Genomic DNA, 27,554 nt, shown 5'->3' on the forward strand with positions numbered 1-27,554 from the left:
CTCACTATGTCTAATTTACTCGTAAATTCTTGTATTGTTTTTGCACACAGTATTGTTTCGTCTAGTATGTTCCATACATCCACCACTCTGTGGGGAAAGCTGTTCTTTTTCAGGTCTCTTCTATGACTGTCCTTTTTTAGCTTCCTTCCATGTCCTCTTGTATTTCTCCTATCCCAATTTAGTAAGTCTTCTCTATCAAGGATTTCTATACTTCTCATAATTCTGTAGATGGTCAACAAGTCACCTCCTTCTCTTTGTTTCACAGTCACTAATTCTAGTTTTGACAATCTGTCTTCATGTGACAATTTTGACAGTGTTGGGGCCATCTTTATAGTTGCTCTCTGGATTCTGTCAATCTTCCTTATATTATTTTTAGTACTGGGTGACCATAGTTTCACTGCATACTCCAATGTAGGCCTCATCAGTGTGACTAGTACTTTCTTTACCATTTCTTCATCCAAATAAGTAAAAGCCACCTTTATTGAGCTAAGCAAGTTATAGATTTCACAGATAATTTTGTTTATATGATTATAAGGGGACATATATTTTGTGATAATTACTCCCAATTCTTTTTCAGATCCCACTTTCTTTAATTCCTTTTCACCAATTTCATATTGTCCTTTTTTATTTTATTTTATTTTATTTACTTTTTTCAAATTCCTTTATACTACATTTCTTGATGTTGAAGTCTAATTCCCACTTCTGATTCCATTCTCAAACCCTGTTCAGATCTCTCTGCAGTGAGTCACAGTCCGTTTCAGTACTCACTTTAACAATTTTGCGTCATCTGGAAAGAAGCTTATGTAACATTCCACACCATTGTCCATGTCATTCATATAAATAGCAAACATTATTGGAGCCAATACTGATCCTTGTAGAACCCCACTAATTACTTCTTCCCACGTAGAACTCTTATTTCTGAGCACTATCCTCATTTTTCTTCCACGCAAAAAGTCCTCCATCCATTTCAGTATTACCTTGTATTCCTCCCATGGTTTCCAGTGTGTGTGTGTGTGTGTGTGTGTATGTGTGTAACAGGAAAATTAGAGAACCAGTACTGGAAGAGATAATCACAAGAAACCCAGAAACGAATACGTAATAGTTGGAAGGTAAGAAAAAATATTGAGAAAAAAAAAACTATAATTGACAAATGTCAGCGTCGTCATCGTTGGTTAGTGGTGGGCAGCTACCGGTGAAATTACCGGTTTTATCGGCAACAAACTTAATGATAGCTTACCGACAAAAATTCTGCTACCGGTAAAGCTTTGTTAACCGGTAAAGCTTCGTTAACCGATAACTCGATAAGCTATACCATAACACTCAGAGAGCGGTAACTTCGGTAAGCACGTCTCGGCTTGGTGGTACTGAGTGACGGTGGTGACAGGCCCAGTGCCCCGCTAATTTTACCGGTTAAACTTTTATCATTAAGCAAGTATGTACCGCTAAGGTCTCGGTAAGTTTTTATCATTAAAACAGTTTTTTTCGGCACTCTTTTTAATTTCTCAATAGAATTAATGTTATTTCTGTGAATAGCATACGAAACTGTATTAATTGTGAAAGTTTCATAAAAAAAATCCGCGTGTCGCCAAACGAAGACCCATATATGTGTGTGTGTATATATATATAGAGTGCAGTTTGATTCATACCACCAGTACTCAAAATACCAACCTACATAAAGGCTTGTACAAACTTGATAATTTCATTTGTCAAGAAATTAGTAAGATAATATCAGGTAAAATGTAATCCAACGAATTGACTTAATGTCGCCCTATATAATTAGTAGAAACAGTGACCCTTGGCGACTGTGACCTGATGTCGCCCGACCATCGTAAGAAAATTGACAATGACCTTCCGCTCTCCAGGGGGTAATTGGTCGCTACGCTTATTCAAACTGTCCTTGTTCCTTTGTATCATGTATATATTGTCTATGTATTCCTATCACTATGTACTTGTTGCACTGAAGATGTAATATACGAAAGCGCTCTGCTTCGTTAGTTTCTTTTTTCCAAGTGGTCTACTTTGCATAAGTGAACACACGTACCCGTGTTCTTATTAGCATATATATATATATATATATATATATATATATATACATATATATATATATATATAAATATATATATATACACGTGATCGACAGCTATTTCCCTCTCGGAACAGCTCAGAGCTCGTATTACCGATCTATGGGTAATGCTGTGACCTTACACGCAACTCCCCGCCCACGAGAGTTGGAGTAACGACTCGGAGCGCAGCGATACTGAAATCATTTCAGCCCTGGACAGGTGTGTGTGTGTGTGATTCACTTTGGTCACCTTGGTCTTTGGATCACGTGTTGGACTCGTGATCGACACCTATTTCACTCCCGGAAGAGAGCTGTGTGTGTGTGTGTGTGATGTATAGTTTCGTATGCTGATTACAGAAATAACATTTAATTTTTGGAGAAATTAAAGAAAGTGCCGAAGAAACGGTTTTAATGCTTAAGATTTAGACTTTAACAGTACAAGGGTATCTGGGAGTTCTTATACGTGAGCGTGTCATAAAAGTTGTTCAATTTCTCTGGTGAACTTATGTATAATTACCCCTTCCAATAGATTATTATTTTTTCATACAAATTAGTTCATATTCTTATTTAGAAACAGAAGCATACTGGCATTTTCATCACTTAAGCACATATATATATATATATATATATATATATATATATACATATATATATGTATACATATATAAATATATATAAATATATGGGTCTTCGTTTGGCGACACGCGGAATTTTTTTTATGAAACTTTCACAATTAATAGTTTCGTATGCTGATCACAGAAATAACATTAATTCTTTTGAGAAAATTAAAAAAGTGCAAAAAAAAAAAAACGGTTTTAATGGTAAAAAAAAAAAAAAAAAAAAAAAAAAAAATGGCCGAGACCTTAGCGGTACATACTTGCTTAATGGTAAAAGTTTAACCGGGAAAATTAGCGGGGTACTGGGCCAGTCATTACCGTCACTCAGTACCAAGCCGAGACGTGCTTACCGCTCTCTGAATGTTATGGTATAGCTTATCGAGTTATCGGTTAACGAAGCTTTAACGGTAGCAGAATGTTTGCCGGTAAGCTATCGTTAAGGTTGTTGGATAAAACCTGTAACTTTACCGGTAGCTGCCTACCACTACCACCTCCAAACATGAACCCATGCATGCAGACAGACGAACGAAAATATACACCACACCCACCCTCCATTCACTCACTCGCGCGGTAGATACTAGATAGCATACTAAAGTTGCACCAATTAAAGTCTGACCTTTTCCCTTTACAATGACATAACAATAAAAACAATATGTAAAATAGAACCAGAGATGTAGCTTATTAAAGGACAAAAACATTGATTTTTCGAACTCGACTCGAACTTGTGACGTCACTACTACCTCACGAGTCTTTTACCGGTAAACTGTCGGTAATTTCGGTAACTGTATTGTTGTTCACCAATAATTTCGATATTGAAATTAGCGGTATTTGCCCAGCACTATCGTTGGTTAAGTCATTTAAAACTCCCCCTCTCTCTCTCTCCTCTCTCTCTCTCTCTCTCTCTCTCTCTCTCTCTCTCTCTCTCTCTCTCTCTCTCTCTCTCTCTCTCTCTCTCTCTCTCTCTCTCTCTCTCTCTCTCTCTCTCTCTCTCTCTCTCTCTTTCTCTTTTTCGCCCATGTTATTTTGCTGTTTGCATAGTCACTACAGATAGGCCGGAGGGAAATGTGTGCAATCAAAAGCGATATCCTTGATAAGAAGAAATGAGAAGAGCCGAAAAAAAATCGTGGATGTTGAGTGAGATTCCCATCGGGCAGAAGTGACGCCCCAGCTCTTCACTTGACTTCCTTCGCTCTCAAGGGGGGTGCCACGGAGATGGATGAAATAGCTCGGCGCCAGACACCTAACGCTGCGGCGAGGGGCATTATTAGTCCAACGCCCACTTGACGACAGAAAAATTCTTCCTCATCTACAGGGAAACTTGATTGCGTCACAACTCTGGACTTGTTGGGGTGGGGAGGTGACGGGGAAGGTTAACGACCTCATGTCAGGTGATATCAACTCCCACAACTCACCCTACCCCCATTCCCCACGATGACCTCATCCATTCGACAAGCTTGGCTATATCTGGTATTGTCGCTTTATTGCCTCCAAGATCATAAATAGCACTATTAAAAGCTTGACTGCCGCTGACGGCCGGGCTGAAAGGCGCGGGGGACGAGCCGGGCTGAATGTCATGAATCTGTGATGACACACACACCACCCAAGATATTGAATGGAAGAAACGGAAGGTGGGGGTGCATGAGAGGAGGACAGTGGTTGGACTGGACGTGTGTGTGTGTGTGTGTATGTGTGTATTTACTTAGTATTTACCTAGTTGTATTTTACGGGAAAAGAACTATGCTCGTAGTGAGCCGCTTTTGTACCTTTCAGCATCCAGTTTGACCTTAAATATTTTTTGCACTCACTGTTTCCTCATTCAATTTGTTCCAGATATCACTCTGCGTGGGAAGCTATTCTTCTTTTTAAGTTTCTTTTCATGCCCTCTTGTTTTTCTTTTATCCCACTTTAATAAATCATATCTATCAAGGACTTCCATCCCTTTCATAATTCTGTAGGTGATTAGTAGATCTTCTCTCTCTTTGTTCCAGGGTTGGTAGTTCGAGTTTGGCCAATCTTTGTTTGTATGTCAATTTGGAAAATGTTGGTACCATATTTGTCGTTGCTCTTTGAATTCTTTCTACTTTCTTTATATGCTTTTTAGTACTGGGTGTCCATAGTGTCGCAGCGTACTCCAATCTTGATCTTATCAGTGTAACTGATATTTTCTTTACCATTTCTTCATCCAAGTAGCCAAAGGCCACTTTTATTGATCTTAGTAAATTGAATGGTTCTCCGATTATTTTGTTATGTTCGTCTGGTGCCATGTCTTTGCTGATAATTAATTACTCCCAGGTCCCTTTCCGAGTTAACTTTTTTAACTTCTTTTGTACCAGTTTTATATTGTCCCGATATTCTATTTTTACTTTTTCCGAATTCCATTATACTATATTTCTTGATGCTGAAGTTCACTTCCCACTTTTGACTCCATTCCCAGACTTTGTCCAGGTCATTTTGTAGATTCAGTCTTCCTCTGTACTTACTTTAGTAGTTTTGCATCATTTGCAAAGAACTTCATATAACATTCTACACCTTCATCCATGTCATTATATATGGCAAACATTATTGGAGCCAATAATGTTTTCCATATATATAAATGTGTGTGTGTGTGTGTGTGTGTGCGCGTGCGTGCGTGTGTATGCGTGTGTGTGTGTGTGTGTGTGTGTGTGTGTGTGTGTGTGTGTGTGTATGTGTATTTACCTAGTTGTATTTTACGGGAAGGGGAGCTATGCTCGTGTGTCCCGTGTTCATATCTCATTTTATCTAAAGTGTGTGTGTCACCTCGGATCTGCTGCAGTCTCTGTCGAGACAGCCAGACACCACCCTACGGCAGTGAGCTCAGAGCTCCTTATTAGCCGATCTCTGGGTAGGTCTGAGACCACTCACACACCACACACCGGGACAGCAAGGTCACAACTCCTTGACTAACGTCCCGTACCTACTCGCTGCTAGGTGAACAGGGGCTACACGTGAAAGGAGACAAACCCAACTTATCTCCGCCCGACCGGGGTATCGAACCTCGGTTCTCTGGCTTGTGAGGCCAGTGCTTTACCAATCCGCCACCGAGCCGTGTATTGTGTGTGTGTGTGTGTGTGTGTGTGCGTGCGTGCCTACTGGTGGTCTTCCAAGATCGGGAGGGACTCATAGTTATTCCTTCAGTTTTTGTTTTCTTGGTGGTATGACAAATTTTTGAACTTTCAAAGTCCGCGGGTGCCTCAAATTAGGAGACACGTGCATGCCTTTGTGGAATGATGTGTTTTCTCTTTTATGTATACTAAACAAAAATTTCGTTCATCGCTGTTTTCATTAAATTGCATAGTCTGAGTATTGCACGCGTGTGTGTGTGTTGACCTGTGTGACTTACAGTAGTCGAATTCTGGATAAACAACAGGAACAACGAAAATCGAAAACGTAGCAAGGCAGGCGGGCTCTGAAGATGTTTTGGGGAGATCGGTTGGGAAAAGAGGTTTAAATATTAATGGAGAATGTCTTGATCTTATGATATCTGCAAATTATATTTTTTCTCTCGGCATAGACAGTACAAGACCTGCAACATTTGTTTATTGATCTCAATAAAATTTTCAAGATAGGTTAGAAAAAAAAAGAGCAATTTTTTTTAACAAAATTTTCTGATAAAGCAGTGATGGTGGGTCTTGAAGGCGGAGAGTGTAATTATTTAGTTTAAATGCTACCCTTGACTAAAGATCATGGGAATGAAATTAATATACAAGTTACAATGAGTTGGGGAGTCCAGCTACGAGAGCGATGAAGACTTAGTTTTACGGATAGCAGTGGTGAGATCAGCGCTGGAAGTAACACTGAAAACGAGGAGGAAGGGCTATAGAGACGAGATGTGGCTATAGAGACGAGATGTGGTTTAATTGTTAGGACGGTTACGAATAGAAGTGCAGAGGTAATTATTAAACTAGCTAGCGTTAGTTAGACCTATCTTTGACTATGCGGTACAGTTTTGGTCTCCGTCTTATAGAATGGACATCAGTACACTAGAATCAGTACAGAGAAGAATTACCAAAATGATACATGGGCTCAGAAATTTACCTTACGAAGAGAGGCTTAGGCATCTTAATATACACTCCCTGGAAAGACGCAGAGTGCGGGGGTGATCTATTAGAGGTGTTAAAGTGGATCGAAGGCTTTAACAAGGGTGACGGAAACAAGGTCATCATATTAAGACAACAGGTAAGGTGGTCATCGAATGTAATAGACTTAGTAACAATGTTGTTTTAAGAAACTGTTAGACAACTTTGTGGATGGGTACGACAGGTGGGAATGGACATGGAACTGCCTAGTGTAGGCCTTATGGTCTCTTGCAGTGTGGTTCATTCTTATATTTTTAAGTTCTTAAGGGAGGCTGACAGAACAAGCGTTGCTTGCTGGACGACGCGAAGTGGTTAGCGTGGCAGGAGATCGGACAGCAAATAAGAGGGACGAGATAGCGAAGTTTGCAGGAGTGACGTGGCAGAGGTTGTTACAGTTTGGGAAAGATCTTTGTTCAGTGTGGGCGGGGTTGAGAAAGGTCTTTGTTCAGCCGTGGACTTGGGAACTGTTTATGATTTGGCTTCTTAGCCTACGGGGACGGTCTGCAGCAAACCTTCCTAGCCATCGTCCCTCCTCCCATCCCGTTCCCCTTATCTGTATCGCGCCCACACCTCCTGCGCTTCTATTTCACACGCGCTTCTCAGGCTCACTCTTTTCCTTCGCTCTCTCTCTTCCCCCCTTGTCCCTTTACCCTATACATTTGCCTCATCCTCTCCTTCCACTTTTCCATTCTCTTACTTCCTACCACCTTTCCTCTTCCCTCTCATTTCTTTATATTAATCGAGTATACTGGCTTGCCTTGCTGTTGCATTGTCCAGTCAAACTGACAGCCGTCAATAAACCTTGTTACTCCTCACTCGCATTCTCGCACGTGTGTGTGTGTGGGGTGGGTGGGTAAGACATTTGAGCTGAGAAGGTAGTAGGGAGAGTCAAATTGAAGGTGAAGTATTTATCTATTCTGGCGTTTCGACTATCTTGCTTCAACCTAAATTCCCCTGCCATCATTGTATAACCTCTCCAGTCATAAAAGAACACTTTGTGACTCTAGTCCATAGGGTTTTCACTAAAGTCCCAGCTGAAATGTTCATAGTAATATTTTAATTGATTTTTCTTCGGGTTTTTAATTCTTTTGTTTTTCGTCCACAGGTTTGCAGCTGAATGAGTACGTCAGCCACTATGAGGTGCTGCATTACAGTGCGGAGCCTGTGCACAGGGCCCACCAACGTGTGCGTCGATCTCTTCACGATGAGGTGAGTCGGAGAAGTGGATCTGGTCATGATGTGGGCAGTCTTTCTGCCTGCTTGCTTGCAAAAGGGGTTCCTCTTCATTGTAGGAATAATTGTAGAATTATAACTCACTTAATGTTTCTCGTCTGTGTTGAAGCCGAATTGAGAATTCATGTAGATTTCATTATCGCTGATAAATCCAAAGAGAATCCCAAAGAATTCTACAGTTACATTAGAGATAAAAAGGTTGTTAGGAATCACATTGGTCCACTATTATCTGCTGACGGTCAACTTGAATATTCAAATGAAGGAGTGTGTAATATTTTAAACAATTATTTTAGCTCGGTATTCGTAAACGAAACACCTCAAAGTGAGCTCCAAACTGAAACCTGTGAAAACTCTAGGGTAAACTTACTACAGTAAATATAACAAAAGAAAAAATTAAAAGGTGTATAGAGAAATTCAAAGTTAATAAAACACCAGGGCCTGACGGTTGGCATCCAAGAATCTTAAAGGAAATAAAAAATGAGATTGTTGTTCCATTAGAAATTATTTTCAAGAAATCCATCATATCCGGAGATGTCCCAAGAGAATGGAAGCTAGCTAACGTTACTCCCATATTCAAAAAAGGTGACAAAAAGAAACCTAATAACTATAGGCCTATAAGTTTGACTTCAATCGTAGGAAAAATAATGGAAACTATCATCAGAGATGCTATCGAACATCATTTAGAAAGTAACCGTTTGATAAATGATAGCCAGCATGGTTTCAGACGGAAACGTTCTTGCGTGACTAACTTACTCGGATTCTACAACACAGTTATCTCGAGTTATGACAAAAGAAACAATATAGATTTAATATATCTAGACTTTGCAAAAACTTTTGATACCGTCCCCCACAAAAGACTACTTACTAAATTAGCTTCACATGGAATAACTTCTAGATGGAAAAATGTCACAAGTGGAGTTACTCAGGGTTCCATTCTTGGGCCACTTCTATTCATAGTATATATAAATGATATAGACCATGGACTAAAAACTACTGTTTCCAAATTTGCTGATGATACAAAACTGTGCAGAATGGCAAATGATCACTTAAATCAGTTAGATATTCAAGAATATTTAGATAAATTGCAGCAATGGTCTGAAAAGTGGCAAATGAAATTTAACACAAGTAAATGCAAGGTAATGCACATAGGTAAAAATAACAGTAAGTACGATTACAAGTTATTTGGAGTTAACAAAAGTGAATAGTGAAAAAGATCTCTGCGTAATTATCAGTAACGATCTCAAATCATTCAAACAGTGTATTTCAGCCTCTAAGAAAGCAAATAAGATTCTAGGACTGATTGCGCGATCTTTTGACTTCAAAAGTCCATCACTCATTAACAAGCTATATAAATCGTTAGTTTGTCCACATTTGGAATATGCTGTTTTCCTGTGGTCACCGAATCTCATTAAGGACATTGACAGATTGGAAAAAGTACAACGGCGAGCCACAAAACTGATTCCAAATATCAAAGATAAAGCATACGAAAATCGACTAAAACATATGAATCTGTTTTCCCTAAAAAAGCGTAGACTCGGAGGTGACTCGATACAGGTCTTTAAGATTCTAAAGTGAATTGACAACATCAAAAGTGACAAAATGTTCATACTGAATGAGAATCAGACAGGAAACAATTATCTCAAACTGTCCGGAAATAGATTCAATTTGGAAGTAGGTAGAAACAACTTCGCCAACCGTGTAGTTAATGAATGGAATAAACTTCCTGCAGAGGCAGTGCAGTGTAGTTCAGTTTGAAGCTTTAAAAATCATTTAGATAAACACCAAAGCAAGATGCTGTAATTATTATTATTTATTTTATATTATTTTTTTTGTCTTGTTATCATTTGTCTGTTTGATTCTCATTTATTATTAGTTATATGTCAATTTATTATTATTTACTATTTACCTGTTTGTTGTTTGACTGTGCCTATGCGTTTATTTATGTATTTTATTTGATACATTATTATAGTTTTATTTATTATTATTAGGATTTTTTCTCACATCCGACCTAGATATGGACCAAAAGGTCTCCTATCGGCATGTTACGCCTTTGTTATCCTTTGTAATTTCACGGATTTACAGGGCGGAGTGGACAATGGCGTCATGACGTCAAGGATAGGATTTGCATACTGATAATCTCGATTCGATATCATTAGCGCATTGACATTTTATTTCAAAGAGAGTAATTTTAGCTGTGTTTACGATTTCCAAGGGATAAGAAGGAGTCAATTTTCCTCACAAAAATCGAAATGGCATCTTTTTGAACTTAGATAATTCGGGATTTTTTAATAGAGCTTTGAAAACAATAAAATTTTATTTCCAACAATCAGTGTTGAGAATCTATAAATAAGAATAGATGGTGTGAGGACATTGGTCAGGTTTACAAGAGGAAGAGCCTATTTTTAATGCCACTCAAGACGGGGCTGTTGTCACTGACATTACTAAGGTAAAACTTTGAGTTTTGATGTCAAAGTACATAATCAAGGTGACTGTTCCAGTGCTTATTTTCCTCCCATTTCAGGTGAAAATTTCTTTCAATGCACATGGACGATCGTTCCACTTGCGATTGAGAAGAGATACCAAAGTCATCAGTCCATATGTGAAAGTAGAAGTTCCTGCAGACTTGAACGATATTGATACATCACATCTGTATGAAGGAACACTTGATGGTAAGCTGTGTGAATGCAACTCATTCAGTAGGTTATATTTTATGTATGTATGTATTTATGGGGTGAAGGGGGGGCTTTGGATGGGGTGAAGGGGGCTTTGGGTTAGAGGGGAATGTCTGCTGAGGAAGGATGGGAGAGGACAGAAGACAGGGGTGAATGGAGAATGGTTGTATATGGATGATGCTGTGATGCATGAGGTGGAATGGGTGGGGGGATGGGGGGTGAGGTAGTGTGTGAGAAAAATTTGACACACCCTGAAGGGATTTCTCCCTGTCTTCTCCTTTTCTGCATGGGGGGACGGAGAGGGGGGGGGGTCGCTGATCTAATGAAGCGGCCTTGCTGTGGATGTGCTGTGTCTTGCGACACTGCCTCTGACCCAGGGCAGTGGACAAGGTGCAGGGATGACCCGTCATCCAGGAGGTGCTAAGATGGGAGGGAGGGTGGAGGATGGAGTGGGGTGGGGTGTATTTAGGGATGGAATGGGTGGGAGTGGTTTTATGCCTTTTTCTTTTTGGCTACCTCCCTTGTAAGGGGAAAAAGCCTTGGTATATGTATGTATGTATGTATTTATTTACTTAGTTGTATTATATGGGAAGGGAGCTATGCTTGTAGTGACCCCTCTTTGTATCTTTCAGCATCTAGTTTGTTCTTAAACTCACTCATGTGGGGAGATTGCTTGTGTGTATTTATCTAGTTGTATTTTATGGGAAGGGGAGCTATGCTAGTGGTGTCCCGTCTTCATATCTCATTTTATCTAAACTGTTTTTAAATTCATGCATTGTTTTTGCACACACCACTTTCTCATCTAACTTGTTCCAAATGTATTACTCAGTGGAGAAAGCTGTTCTTTTTCAGATCTCTTCTATAACTGTCTTTCTTGATTTTCTTTCCATGTCCACTTGTATTTCTATCATCCCATTTTATTAGATCCTCTCTATCAATAGTTTCTATGCCTTTCATGATTCTATAAATAGTTATCAAATCTCCTCTCTCTCTTCTTTGCTCTAATGTCTGTAGCTCAAGTTTTGCTAGTCTCTCTTCATATGATAGTTTTGAGAGTGTTGGTGCCAATTTTGTAATTGCTCTTTGTATTCTTTCAAGTTTTGTTATACATTTTTTTGTACTTGGTGACCACATCGTTGCTACATATTCCAATCTTGGTCTTTTCAAAGTGATTAGTATTTTCTTCACCATTTCTTCATCCAGGTATGTAAATGCCACTTGATTGTTCTTATGAAATTATAAGTTTCTCCAAAAATCTTGTTTATATGTTTCTCAGGTGACATATTATTCATAATAATGACTCCCAGGTCCTTCTCATTTTCTACTTTTTTTTATTCCTTCGTCTCCCAGTTTATATGATCCTACTATTCTTTTTTTTGCTTTTTCCAAATTCCATTATACTACACTTCTTAGTATTGAACTCCATCTCCCACTTCCTATTCCATTCCCATACTTTATTGAGATCACTCTGTAGTGATTCACAATCTTCTTCAGTGTTCACTTTTTCAACAGTTTTGCATCATCTGCAAAGAAGCTCATATAACTTTCAATTCCTTCATCCATATCATTAATATAGCAAACATTATAGGGGCCAGAACTGTTCCTTGTGGAACACCACTTATTACTTCATCCCAATTAGTGTTTGTCTCTTATCACTACTCTCATTTTTCTTTCTTGCAAAAAGTCTTCCATCCATTTTAGCAGTTTGCCCTGTATTCCTCCTTCAGTTTCTAATTTCTTAAGCAACTTCTTATGTGGTACTTTGTCAAAAGCTTTTTTCAGGTCTAGAAATGCAGAATCAGCCCATCCATCTCTTTCTTGTATTATATCTATTAGCCTTGAATAGAAACATATTAAGTTTGTGATGCATGATCCTCCTTGTCTGAATCCAAATTGCCTTGGATTTAGTATGTTGTTTTTTTCTAAATACCTTACCCATCTACTTTTGATAATTCACAAATTTTTGCCATCGTGCTTGTTAGAGAGACTGGTCTATAGTTGGTAGGGTCGTCTTTGTTTCCCCCTTTATATATAGGTACTATATTTGCTTTTTTCCAATCTTTTGGAACTTTTCCTTCTTTCAATGAACTGTTTATTATGCTATGTATTTTGTCTGCCAGTTCATTCCTGCATTCTCTCAAAATCCAGTTTGCTATTTCATCTGGTCCAAGTGATTTTCTGACATCAAGATTACTCAAGTGTCATTATTTCATTCCTTGTTCTATTTCTTTCATAGGGGTGACTTTCTCCTCCCATTCGATATCACTAGTTTGTATGTTCTCCCTTGTAAACATTGATTTAAAATGCTTGTTCATAATTTCTGCCATTTCTATTTCCTCTGTGTATTCAACTCCTTGTTGTAGTTTCTCTAAATCTTGTTTGTTTTTCACTTTGTTATTTACAAATCTGTAAAATAGTTTTCGTTGGTCTTTAGATTTTTCTATGACATCTTTTTCGTATTTTCTTTTTTCTTCTCTGCACACTTGTACATGTTCATTTCTATAACAAATATATATTTTCTATTTTTTAGGTCTTTTGTCTTTCTTCATTTTGGTCCAAGCTTTATCTCTTTTGTCATTTAACTCCCTACAACTTTTGTTGTACCAGCAATTTACATATTCTTTTTCTTGTTTTTGTCTTGGGACATACTTTTGCACTCCTTTTTTATAAATTTTTGTCAAAATATTCCATTTCTCTTCCACTGTTGTTTCCTCATTGTATATTCTTTCCCAGTCTTCTTTTTGAAAGATTTTCTTATCAAAATTTGTTTTTTCATACATCAATCTTCCTTTTCTATATTCATTTTTTTTTATGTATTTTTCCTCAGTTCCATTTCAACCAATATGTGGTCACTTTTACTTATTGGTGTCTTATATTCAATCTTTTCCACTATTTCGGGTTCTGATGTGATTATTAGGTCCAGTCTCAATGGTTCTTTTTCATTTCTATACCTAGTGTTCTCTTGAATCCATTGCGTCATTGTATGGTCAATAATCATATCAAGTAGTACATTTCCCCATGAGTCATCTCCACCCTTTACTGTCATCTCTTCCCAGCAGACTTCTTTACAATCAAAGTCACCCATTATAACTATTCTTTCCCATCTTCCATTATCTTATTTAATGTTATCCTTGTGTCTTCTAACATACTTTTAAGTTCTCTCTCTTCCCACGAGCCTGTTTTAGGAGGCACATAATTTATTACAAACTTTCTGCTCTTCCTATCTTTGTCTTCCACTTCGATCATAATCATCTCTATTCTTTCCATATGTGACATTCCTCACGTTTATATCCTTCTTAGTCAGGAACATAACTCCACCCCCTTGTTTTGTCTCTGTTTCTAATCCAATAATTATATGCGCCATGTCCAACACTGTTGGGTGGTAGTGGACCTTTCACTTTTGTCTCTACAATTCCCATTTTGTCCAGTTCTTTTTCTTTCAGATAACCATTCAGTTCATTCAATCCTGTTATTAATCCATCTATATTTGTGTAAGACACTACTTCCATTGTATTTTCTGTTTCCCTTATGTTTTTCTCTGTTATGTACCATTTCCTCACTTTCATATTCACTACTCTCCAATAGAATTCCTCTTTTTCTGACTCTGTTCTGTTCTCTTTTTTTCCTTAACTTCCATTCTTTTTGTTTTCTCATCCTCTCTTTCCTCTTTATTCATTTCTCTTTTTATCCATACCTTTTTATATTGTTCACTGTCTGCTAGTTTCCCTGTTTTTGCTAAAATATTCTCTGCTGTCGTTTGTGACCTGAATTTAACCTTAATTGGTCTGGTCGTATCTGTACTATACATCTCGAGTCTATACATTTCTTCAATTTGTTTTCCTATTTCAGGTTCCTCTTCCTGAACTAATTCTAATATTTATTTTTTCTTTTTCCTCCTTAATTCTTGTCCTATTTAGATTATACTTCTCTTCCATCCCTAATATAATTATACATTAATTTTTATCTGCTAAGTCTCTTACTATATTCTCCTTCTGTCTCATGACTTTAATAACTGTGTCTTCATTTTGTTCTTTCATCTGCTGTTTCACTATATCATTAACTGCAATTTTGTTGTTCTTGATTTTTTTTTTCCAACCCTGTGCTTCTTTTGCCATGGACTCTTTATTCTCTTTATTTTTCTTCTTTAATTCCTCATTCTCATCTTTTACTTCTTTTAACTGTGTTTTTAATACTTCTATTTCTTTAGTTAGTTTTTGGTTCACCTTCTCTAATTCTTCCAATTTTTCAACTCTCTGTGTGATCTGTGTAAGTTGACCGAACCTATCCTCCCAATGTTTGACAATTTTCTCAACTTGTGAATAGGTATGTGCTTCTGACTTAGCTACCTCTCTTATAAGTAGGAAAAAGCCCTTTGTATATTGATAGATTATTACATATGAATTTTCAAATGTTGTTATCTAAATATGTGTAGCTAGTGACATAGATTTTCAATAAAAATATAGTTAAGGAAACTTGCTGACTGAGTGGTTCTGAGTATTGCTACTTGGGGATGCAGTCAAAATGGAGGCAATTTGAGGCTGCTTGGCTGAGTGAGTTAGGAAGGACATAAATACTACATCAAATTCTTTGCTTCAAAAATTCCTCTATAAGGAGGTGCCATTCTAGCTCATTCTGAGTAGGGGAGTTGGTGACATTAAGTGGAATTACAGGGATCAGAGATGGGTACATGGTAATGGTGATGGTACTGCAAGATGTACATTTAAATTATCTATCTAACCTTCATAACCTGTCAGCACCCTCCCCACCATCTGGAGGTGTGACATGCAGTATCCAGATAGGGTTACATCAAAATATCATCCATACACAAGTATTCTCCACTCACCCCTATCCCCTGCCCTCATCCTTCCTTGTTCAACATTTTATACTTGCTCAAAGCTTCCTATTTAATGGTAAATATTGTTTGAACTCACCCATTTATTTATTTTTATTTATTATTATTATTTTTTTTAACAGGTGATGCAGGGTCTCGAGTGTGGGGAAGCATAAGAGATGGTGTGTTTGATGGTGTTGTAGGAAGTAGGCGGGATGGTTTTTATTATGTTGAGCATGCCCACAAGCACTTCAAGGACCACAACACAACATCAGCAGGCTTCCATTCAGTCATGTACCATGATGACCATGTACAGGACCCATATGCCAGTATACGGCAAGGCAAACATACAGGCTGTGGTATCACAGATGAAATTGCTTCTTGGATGGACAGTATACAAAATTCTGCACCAACAGAGCCAGGAGATGAAGAAGAAGAGACTTTATCCTTTCCACAGGACTATGTAGAAGATATTAAAAGAAGATGGCCCAAGGATAAAGATGTTTTGGGCAAGCACAACAGTGCAAAAAGTATGGAGTCTTTCATGCAAACAGTACACAAAGACTTTTACAACAAATACAGTGAAGAAGCCAATAAAGGCTTTGGGAGAAAAAAACGGTCATTAGGTGTTGGTGAAGACAACAAAGGCACGTGTTCCCTCTCCATCCAGACTGATCCCATGTTGTGGGATCATATCTACAAACAAGTAATACCAATAAGTGTTTTTCAGTTTATTTCTAAGTCCCTCAGCTTAGGATCTTTCTTATGGATTAATGGAATTGCCTAGATTTTACCTATATAGGTTAGGGGGGGAAGTTGAAGGGAATAATCAAAATGGTCATAACCCATTCAGTCTTGAAGGAAACTGTTACTTGAACAAGACATAGTAGATCTAGATGGCTATTTGGATGAGGTGAGGAACCAAACAAAAAAGAGGTGCCATGGTATCCCTAAGAGGTATATTAGCACTTCTCTGTAATTCTTTCTAGTCATGTAACAATATCACTGCATTCTGTGTATCTTTGTAGAGGATAGTAGCTTACTTGAATAAAATTGTTGGGGAATGAAATGCACATAGTATGTCATTAAGTTGAAGGGTTGAAGAGTCAGGCATAGCATAATTATAGCTGTACTGTGTATATGTTTGTTTCTGTGTCCAGTAATTAATATGGATTTTGTGTGATACAATACTTATGTGATATATATATATAAATAAATATATATATATATATATATATATATATATATATATATATATATATATGTATGTATGTATGTATAAGTCAATTTATGTGTTATTTATCAAACAGGAAAAGAAAGACAGAGTCAAAACTAGAGATGAAATAACAGCCATGATATCTCAACATATAAAAGCTATTAATCATATATATGGTGATGTAAAGTTTCGTGGAAAAAACAATCATAAAGGGATTCGGTTTGAGGTACAAAGAATTAAGGTAGGTGGTTATTAATTTCTTTGTTTTGTTTTTCTTGTATGTCTTTATGCACATTCATTTCATATTGAAATTTGAAGAAGACCTCTATCTTCACTATAAAGATTTTTTTATTTTAACAGATTGATGATGAAAGTCCTTGTTTACAAGGTTATAAAGGTGATGTTAACAAATTCTGTAGAACTAACGTTGATGTCAGCAACTTCCTCAATTTACACTCCCAGAAGAATCATGATGACTTTTGCCTAGCATATGTCTTCACATTCAGGGATTTCACTGGAGGAACACTAGGTCTAGCCTGGGTTGCCTCACCGTCTGGTGAGTTTTTTTTTTTTTTTTTATCATCAATGCATGTCTTTTATATAAGTATTAACATTCATATACTTGAGTTCCTGAATGATGAAATTCTTGTATGTTACTTGACAGAAATAAACCAACTTATGAATAACAAATATTTTTGTATTTTGTATTCATCAGGGGCCTCTGGAGGAATTTGTGAAAAGTACAAGACATACACAGAAAATATGGGTGGATTCCGGCACTCAGAAAAACGTTCTCTCAACACGGGTATCATTACATTCCTCAACTATAATTCAAGAGTTCCTCCCAAAGTCTCCCAACTCACACTCGCTCATGAAATAGGACACAACTTTGGGTCTCCAGTAAGAATTTCAGTGATTAATGTATAGTAGTATATCAATTTGTAGAATATGATTACCTTTGCTTCAAGTAGTTTGATATAGCCACTTTTGTAGATGATTGTAGAACAAATGATAGGTACCTGCTAATGGTGTTCCTCCAAGATGGATGTTCAAAACCCATCAATGTACTCATCGCCATATGGAGTTACAGCCCTGAGGGCTGACACTTGGTCTTTAGACCAGACCCAAGATCTCTTTCTGTTATACTCAGCTTTATTTCTTTCACCTTCTTATTTAGCATCTGCTTCAGGTGGTGACATACACCTTCTCACTTGACACATGGTCTTTAGACCAGACCCAAGATATCTTTCTGTTAACCTCAGCTTTATTTCTTTCACCTCATTTAGCATCTGCTTTCAGGTGGTGACATACAAACCATCCCACACTAATACAAACTGGACAACAGTTCAAAATTTCTTACCATAGAGATCTGTTAAGGGTCTGAGGACTGCTGCCAGCCATTATGAGGCTGTGGGTTTCTACTTAGTGAAACTTGAGGCAACAATTGATATTATTATAACAAATGATTGTGGAAATATTCATAGGGAGAAAAATAGGAATACATATACCTACAGCTTTTTCTCCCTTACAAGAGAGGTAGTCATTAAACAAAGGCATAAAATCCACTCCCACCCATTCCATCCCCACATACTTCACTTCCATTCATCCCCCTCCCTCATATCTTGGTTCCTCCTGGATGACAGGTCATCCCTGCATCTTGCCCACTGCCCTGGGTCAGAGGCAATATAGCAAGACACAACACATCCATATCAAGGTCTCTTCATTTAATTGGCGATACCCCTCTACATCCCTTCATGCATAAAAAAAGAAGACGAGGAAAATCCCTTTGGGTTGTGTCAAAAATATCATTCAAACATACTCTCTCTCCCCCCCTCTCTCACCCACTTTCTTCCATGCATATCAACATCATCCATACACAACCATTCTCCACTCACCCTTATCTTCTGTCTACTCCCTTCCTCAACAGATATTCCCCTCTTTCCCAATGCCCCTTTTACTAATCTTTTTTCACTCATTCTTTCCATGTGACCAAACTATCCCAATACTCTTTCATCAACCCTATCACCCAACTCTCTTTCCACCCCCACTCTCCTCCTCACCTCCTTGTTTTTCAATCTATCCAGCCTAGTAACCCCTACCATTCTTCTCAGACATTTCATCTCGCACATATAAACAAGACACCGAAGTGAAAGGAAGTGCAGCGATTGAACGCCTATCTAGCAGTTTTGTCAACGACTTGAAGGAAATGACTAGTTGTTATTGTGTGGGATGTGTAGGCTGTGTTTCTTGTGTGACCGATAAGGTAAAATCCAGTTCTTGAAATAAGTATAGCTGGCACAATGGAGAAAGAAAAAGATGAAAAAATATTAAATGAACCAACGAAGAGAGGCCTGGATATAAGGTAGAATTGCTGAGAGGAGTAATTCCCAAGAGAACATGTTTAATTGACACGCCAAGAATAGATCAAAGGTGGGAGAACAACAGTTTTTCAGGTTTTCAAAGAAATCCATGAGAAATAGGTAAAGGCTTAGATATAGAGAAGTTAGATATCAATGCATTAAGAAATCATGAAGTGAATGAATTATTGGAAGAAATCATAGATTTAATATTGGACTACTGAGCTGTACTTAGGGAATTGATTACTTTGTGTAAGAGTAATGAGCAAATGATTAGAGAATTAAGTGACCTAAAGAGTGAAATTGATATGCTCAAAAGAGAAAATGAAAGAATGAAAAATGAGGACAAAAATAAAAATGAAGAACTGAAAAAGGTCAAAGAGCAATTAAGGTAGTGACTGAAAAGGTGGAAAAGCCCATTAAAGAAACAGACGACCTTGAAATAAAAAAAATCAATGGAAATGAGAACAGGAAAATAAAAAGATATCCTTTAGAGAAATAGTACAAAAGCAGATGGAGGAAAATACAAAAGAAACAGTCATGAAAGTAATTAAAGAAAAGGAAAATTGGGTGAGAGATACAGTTGACAAAGGTAAATGCATTGTGGTCCATGGTATCCAAGAAAAACATGATGTGTATAAATACCAGAGAGAAAAGGAGGAAAAGGAAATAGCTAAGGAAATTTTGAAAGAAATTCAGGATGAAGGGCAAAATTTTGATAAAGAAATTGACGAGATTCACAGGATAGACACATATTCAAAAGAAAAACAACATAGACCTCTGAAAATAAAACTAGGAACTCGAATGATAGCTGAGGAGGTACTATCAAAAACTGTTGAATTAGCAAACAGTGAGAAATTCAAACATATATGGATAAAAAAGGAAATTAGTGATGAGGAAAAGAGAGACAAGGATCTCAGAATTGAAGCCAACGAAAGAAATGAAAAAAGAACAGAGATGCATTTTTTTTTTTTTTTTTTTTTTTTTTTTTTTTTGAGAGTACTGGACCTGAAACTGAAAAAATGGTACATCAGAAAAATGGAAACTTAAATAAAAAAAGAGAAGAAAATATGAAACTAAAAGTGGCATACACAAATATCGATGGTATGAACTCTGGAATTAAACAACTATCTGGAAATAGAGAAAGCTGACATTACGAGAATTGTGGAAACAAAACTGAAAAGCCCTCTATCAACTAGTATGGTGGGACAAGGTCTATACAACCACTGGGCAAAAAATAGAACAGACAAACAGGGAGGTGTCATGATATTGACCAAAAAGGGTTTAAATGTGACAAAGATAAATGAAGGCAAATATAATGTGGAATTAATTATGATTAAAGTTGTAAATAAAAATATAAAAAGTAGAAAATTTGTAGCAGTATATGTGCCACCAAAAACATAGGCTTGGTCTAATAGTGATCATTCTAAATTACTGAAAGACACAATGAAAGTGCTAAATGAGTTACTGAAAGAGGGTGGTAACATAGTAATTATGGGTGATTTTAATGCAAAGGATATAATCTAGGAAGAAATTATAGTAAAAGGGGGAGAAGAACTTTAACATTCTGCTGAATATAATTATTGAATATACCTTAACACAATGGGTTAGGGAAAATACTAGATATAGAAACAATGAGGAACCGTTGAAACTAGACTTATTATCTTCTGAACCAGATATCGTGAACAAAATGGAGTATATAACACCAATTGGAAATAGTGACAATATGCTAATAGAGTTTGAATTAAAAGAACAAAACAATGTAAGAAGGAATGATAAACATAGAGAAGGAAGATTAATGTATAATAAAATGGATTTTGTAAAACTTGAAAAAAAAATATTCCAAAACACAAACTGGAATAAATTCTCCAAAGAGAAAACAAAGATGGAAGACAAATGGAACACATTCAAAGAAAAGTACAAGGAAGGAATTGATAAATATGTACCAAAGAAGAAACAAAAAGAGATTTATATAAAGTGTTGGTATAACAAAAGGTGTAGTGAGGGTAAAGACAGAAGAGACAAAGCCTGGAAGAGATGGAAAAGAGACCAAAAAAAAAAAAAAACATCCAAATGGCAAACATATATAAAACTTGGGAGTGAATATGTGAATATACAGAGGAAAGAAAAAAGAAACTATGAAAAAGGTATTATAGACAAATGTAAGGATCAACCTAAACTCTTTTACAGATATGTAAATACATATCAAGGCTTTTTCCCCCTTTCAAGGGAGGTAGCCAAAAAGAAAAAGGCATAAAATCATTCCCACCCATTCCATCCCTAAATACACTCCACTCCCCTCCACCCTCCCTCCCATCTTAGCACCTCCTGGATGACGGGTCATCCCTGCACCTTGTCCACTGCTCTGGTCCATAGGGGCACCCCATATAGACTCTAAAGTGTCAGCTGGCTGCTACTGAGCAGCTTTTAACCTCACAATAACATGCAGCCAATACCCCAGATGGGGAATACTGGCAGCAAATGGGACAAAACTGGGAAAGAAAAATAAAGAAAAATGAAAGCAGCATGTAGTGCTAGAAAAGGGGGACAAAGAAGGAGGAAGCAAAAGAAGTTTGGAAGAACACTAGAGTAGAAGTGAGCTTTAGTAGAGCTTTGTCTCACTGCATTGCCATTGACCAAAGCAGTATGGCAGAGAACAGGGATGATCACTTATCTATGAAGTGCTAAACTGGGAGGAGTAATAAAATGTGGATCAAAGAATGCTAACTTGGCTTGGGCATATGTAAAGAATGAAGAAAGACTAACAAAGAGAGTGTGGAAAGCAAAAGTAGATGGAGGGATCTTGAAGGGAAGACCAAGAATGAAGTATATGGATGGGGCGAAGGGGTTATTGGATGCAAGAGGTATATTGAAGAAGGAAGATAGGAATGAATAAAAAATGGTTAATGGATGAAGGGAGGGTTGTTATCTAATAAAAGGATAGGCTAAACCAGTTTCATCAGTTGGGCCTTGCTCTAGAACTGCTGTGCCCTGCTGTATTGTATCTTGCCTGAGTTATGTGGCTGAAGACTGGAATAAATCTTCATCAATAAGGAACTAAGATGGTGAGGACAATAAATGGGTTATTTGATGGGTGTGGGATGAGTGTAGGAGGTGTGTGTGCTTTGACTTAGCCAAGAAGCTTTTTGGTTCATATGCATGTGTCTAATATACCAAATGGCCTCTTCATCTAAATAAGGGGGGTAGCCAGTCAAGGCAGGCATCCACCCCACACCTGTTTGTTTCCCTTTTAAAAATCTCGTATCTCCTGTCCTTAGCCCACTACCTAGGTCAGGATCAGTGCAGAAAGACACAGCACCTCCACAGCCGGGCCTCACAGCTGAGGCTGGCATACCCCCAATAATTGTTGCTGTTGTCATTCCCTAGACTGTCTGTCTGAGCAATCCCATCTCCCCAAGTAATGCCATGGCCAGAACAGGGTTTTCCCACAAATCCTTTATAGAGTGTATGTTGTGTTGTTTCCATGTGTGATTGTGTATAATGCAGTCTTCCATTATGTGTTGAATAGTATGGGGTGAAGTGTTACATCCTGGGCAGTTGTCCACAATGTGGTCATCCAGCCTCTTCTGGTAGCTTAGAAGGGCTGGGTGGTGGCTGCACCACAGTCTGGCCAGGTGGGCTCTGTCCTTTTGTGGAAGAGAGAATTCAGAGGGATAAATATCAGGGGGTCTGGCATGCAGCAATGTGTTGTCTTTTAGTGTGGTAATGGAGCAGTGAGGACTATGTCAAGCTTCATAGAGTATTATGGTTTAGACCAATCAGAATAAAGTATGGATAGTATTTAATATAACATTATTTTTTCTAATCTACAGCATGATTTTCCGGAGGAGTGTAAGCCTGGAGGGGTGACAGGTAACTTCATTATGTTTTCCTCAGCGACTAGTGGTGATAGACCCAACAACTCAAAATTTTCACCATGTTCAATTCGTAACATCACGCTTGTCCTTGATGCTGTGTCAGAAGGAAGAAGAAAAAACTGTTTTACAGGTAAATTGTTTTAAATCTTTCATGTTGATTGGATGTGTAGGACTTTTTAATTTGTACTGCAGGTTGGATTTAGGTTTAAGAAGGAAATAGGCAAGAACTGGTTTACCAACAGAGTGGTTAATGAATGGAATAGACTTAGTAGTCATGTAGTGAGCACTGAAACAATTAGTTGTTTTGAAGAAAAGATTAGATAACTTTATGGATAGGAATGACAAGTGGTAAGGGACATGGAACTGAAAGTGTAGGCCTTATGACTTCTTGCAGTCTCCTCCATTCTTATGTTCTTATGTCTGTCACAATGATCATTCATTTATAACAAAGTGATCCTTTTTGTATTATAAATTGATCACAAATATATATTTTTTTCCATCACAATGAAAGACAGGTAGACCTTACAACATATTTTACACTAAGTCTGCTGTTAGATTTTTTTTAATCAGTCATAGCTTTTAAGTAACAACAATTAAATTTACAGTAAATGTATATTGCATATGCATAGACAAGACTAGAATTGCACTTAAAATTTTGCCTTTGAAATGCAGAAATGTATGGTTTTTTATTGTATTTGGCTTCAGGAACATCCCTCTTTAGTGTAGCAGTAATCTGCCAACATACTGCATCATAATATGTGTAAATGGCATGATGAATAGAATAAACAGCTATGATAACCTATTAGAGAGAGTAATCATTGTCTTCCTACCACCACCACCATGGTAGCTGTTCCACAGGTCTGCTATATAAAGGGTCACTTCTGGTTATTTTAGCAAGTAGATAGTATACTTTCAGATTTTTATTCTATTCTAACTCTTCTCATTTCAGAAAGCAATGGTGCATTCTGTGGTAACAAGATCGTAGAAGATGGAGAAGAGTGTGACTGTGGTTATGATGATGATGAATGTCAGGAAAAATGCTGTTATCCACGAATCATTTCTCAAGGTGATCAAATGAGCAACTCCTCGGCTAGTGAATGTTCTCGTCGAAGAGATACACAATGCAGGTAAGTCATGCATATTCAAGTATATTATTTTGATAGTCTATTTCTTTTGGTATACTATTACTATGTAGATATTCTTGACTACCCCCCTTAAAGGGGACAAATGTGAGTGTAGTAATTTTAGAGGGATCAGTTTGTTGAATGCGGTTGGGAAGGCTTATGGGAGGGTTTTGATTGAGAGGATTAGGAGAGGAATAGAGGGAGTAATTGGTGAGGAACAGTGTGGGTTTAGGAAAGATAGGGGTTGTGTTGATCAAATTTTTGTGGTAAGACAGATATGTGAGAAAGCTTTAGGAAAAGGTAAGGATTTTTTTTTTTTTGTGGATTTGGGAAAGGCTTATGACAGGGTAGACAGGAAGGCACAATGGGAGGTTTTGCAGATATGTGATAGGAGGAAAGCTGTTAAGAGCAGTCAAGAGTTTTTACAAGAGTAGTAGAGCCTGTGCTAGAATTAGAAATGGAGAGAGTGAGTGGTTTGAGGTAATGATGGGACTTTGCCAGGGATGTGTCATGTTGCTGTGGCTATTCAATGTGTACATGGATGGAATGGTGTGGGAGATAAATGCAAGGGTAATGGGTAGGGAATTGGAGATGGTTAAAGAAAATGGAGAAAAATGGGAGATAAGCCAGTTGTTTGCTGATGACACTGTGCTTGTTGCAGGATCAGAGGAGGGATGATGGAAGTTATTGATGAAGTTTGGGAATGTGTGCAAAAGGAGGAATTTGAAGGTAAATGTGGGTAAAAGTAAAGTGATGAGATGTACAAGGAGAGAGGATGGTACCAAATCGGAAGTGAGTATTAAGGGAGAGAGACTGGAGGAAATGGAGGCACATGTGATGGGAAAGGGAGTGGAGGTGGAGGTAAAAAATAGGTTGAGAGAAGTAAATGCCTTGGAGGATTGAAAAGTGTAATGGGAATTTGGGAATGGATGCTAGGAGGAAACTGTATTTACCTAGTTGTATCTTACAGGAAAGGTGAGCTAAGCTCTGTGTGTCCTGTCTTTGAATCTCTCCATATCCAGTTTGCTCTTAAATTTTTGTATGAAGGAGTGATTGTGCTGACAGCACTGCAGGGGGCAGAAACCTGGAACATAAGAAAGGAAGAATTTAAATGTGTTTGAGATGAAATGTCTTGAGAAATATGGATAGAAGTAGTGGTTATAAATGGAGAAATGACATGGTCTGAAGAGATGTTATTTTTCTCTGCTCTATAAATGAGTAGATGAAATGGGTTGTTGTTGTTGTTGTTACCATGTAGTGATACATAAGGGGTAAATCAGCACCATCTGTCATACCCTACTGTGGAGGAGCTGTGTCTTGCTTCATTGTGTTTGACCCAAGCATTGTGGTAGGAGATAGGGATGATTCCTCATCCTTGAGGTGCTAATAAGGGAGGGATGATAAATGGGTTTTGGATGGGTGTATGCCATTCTCCTTATAAGGGAAAAAGACCTTTTGGCATGTGTTTGTAGTTTTTTATGTATTTTACCTAATTGTACTTATGTAATTGTAGTATACAATTAGGTACATGTATGTATGTACCTAATTGTACTTAAATAATTGTAGTATACAATTAGGTACATGTATGTATGTACCTAATTGTACTTATGTAATTGTAGTATACAAGAAAGGAGCAATACTCATTGGGTCTCCTATTCTAATTTTTTTTCATCATACCTAACCTCAAATTCATGTATAGTTTCAACTTAATACTTAATCTATATCTTTGATTTCCAATTATCATATTTAGATTTGAACTTGGGTATTGTTTGAGCTTGGGCTTTATCACTTAAGCTATTTCATGTATTTGTGCATCTATATGGAAAATTTTCTTCACATCCTTTGAATATGTGGTCTTTCTTAATTTGGTCCCATGACTTTGTAAAGGCCTCCAATTTTTAATCAGATCTCTTCTCTCAGTTCAATCTATCCCCTTTAGTGACCTGAATACTGTAATCATATCATCTCTTTCTCTTTGATCTTTCAAAGTTGGCAGACCCAATGCTATTAGTCTTTCCTCATCCAGTCCTCTGCCAGGCTGGGGACCAGTTTGGTTGCTGCCCTTTGTATTCTCTTGATCTTGCTTATATCACCCTGTGTGGGGACCATACTACTGACACATATTCTGGTCTTGGGCATGTCAGGGTTTTGATGAGTTTTTTCATCATCCTTTCACCTGTATAGTGAAATGCCACTTTAATCTTCTGCAGTAGTTCATATGTCTCCCACAATCCTGCTGATATGTCTGTCAGGTGGCAGGTTGTCTTTTATCAACACTCCCAAATCTTTCTCCATTTTTGCTTTTGTAATGGTTTCAATTCCCAAGGAATACCCTTACCATATGGTGATGCTGGAATTGGCATCTTGAGGTATGAGTGGGCTGCATGTTATTGTGGCAAAGTAGCATGCAATTGATACTATAGGGTCTATATAGGGCGCCCCTACGGACCAGAGCCACACAACATTTTGTCTGTAATAGAGGAAAACTCTGTTAATAGAGAAATGATGACACTTATACTATGACTGTCCCTCCGTTATGCTGTCCCCCAACCCCTTGTTACTGTCCTGTTCAATTTATCTGAATATTCATTTCCTTTTTTGCCTACCTACCCTGTGGTGGGAGCAAAAGAATACTGCCACCAAGTATTTCCACTTGGATCATAAGAGGCAAGAAAAAAGGGATGGGGATTGGGACCAGGCATCCTTCTCCCTGTAGCCCCACAGGGGACATTCCTAAAAAAAGTAAAGGCATAAGAGGGTCTAGGAATTTTCCAACCAGCACCCTAAGGTTTGGGTCTTTTAATGTGCATGGATGTGGTACAGATGAGAGTAAAAGGTAGTATGTTTGTGAGAAGAAAGATGGATGTGTTGGCTTTGAGTGAAACTAAATTGAGAGGGAAGGGCGAGTGTAAGTTTGGGAGTGTAAGTGGGAGGTTATCAGGAGTGAAGAGAGGGTGAGGGAGAGAAGGGGTGGCAATGCTAGTAAGTGAAGAGATAGGTAAATGTGTAGTGGAGTGGAAGGAGGTTTCCTCAAGGATAATGTGGATGAAGGTGAAACTGGGGAAGGAGATGTGGGTCTTTGTAAGTCCATATGGGCCTGATAGAAGAGTGTAGAAGAAAGGGAGGCTTTTTGGATAGATTTAAATGAGTGCATAGAGGGATTAGGGAGAATTGTCAATGTAATAGTACTGGAAGACCTCAATGCTAGGGTAGGAAATGGTCCAATTGATGGAGTGGTTGGGAAATGTGGAGTTCCAGGAAAGAATCATAGTGGAGAGTTGATGGTGGAGATGTGTCTAGAAAGAGAGTTGATGATAGCAAATACAGTGTTTCAGAAGTCAAGCATAAGTACACATGGGAGAGGGTGGTGGATGGAAGGGTGGTAGAGTGTTAATGGACTATGTAGTGGTAGATAGGAATATATTAGGAAGAGTTAAGGATGTACATGTGCTAAGGGGAGAGAGTGG

The 27,554-nt window shown here is 37.8% G+C and overlaps 1 protein-coding gene across 4 annotated transcripts in view; it reads left to right on the forward strand.

Moving 5' to 3' along the window:
* The window catches only part of kuz (zinc-dependent metalloprotease kuz), a 594,360-nt gene that overhangs the window by 475,318 nt on the left and 91,488 nt on the right, over nt 1-27,554 (forward strand). For all 4 annotated transcript variants that reach the window (XM_076203724.1, XM_076203722.1, XM_076203723.1 and 1 more), the window contains 8 exons: nt 7,882-7,985; nt 10,531-10,678; nt 15,656-16,218; nt 16,823-16,969; nt 17,089-17,284; nt 17,444-17,628; nt 22,919-23,093; nt 23,913-24,090. In XM_076203724.1, the coding sequence (XP_076059839.1) occupies nt 7,882-7,985; nt 10,531-10,678; nt 15,656-16,218; nt 16,823-16,969; nt 17,089-17,284; nt 17,444-17,628; nt 22,919-23,093; nt 23,913-24,090 (1,696 nt within the window). The remainder of the gene's footprint in view (nt 1-7,881; nt 7,986-10,530; nt 10,679-15,655; nt 16,219-16,822; nt 16,970-17,088; nt 17,285-17,443; nt 17,629-22,918; nt 23,094-23,912; nt 24,091-27,554) is intronic.

The sequence above is a fragment of the Oratosquilla oratoria genome, chromosome 20 (assembly GCF_046742065.1).
Source record: "Oratosquilla oratoria isolate Oo_2021 chromosome 20, ASM4674206v1, whole genome shotgun sequence".
Lineage (NCBI taxonomy): Eukaryota > Metazoa > Arthropoda > Malacostraca > Stomatopoda > Squillidae > Oratosquilla > Oratosquilla oratoria.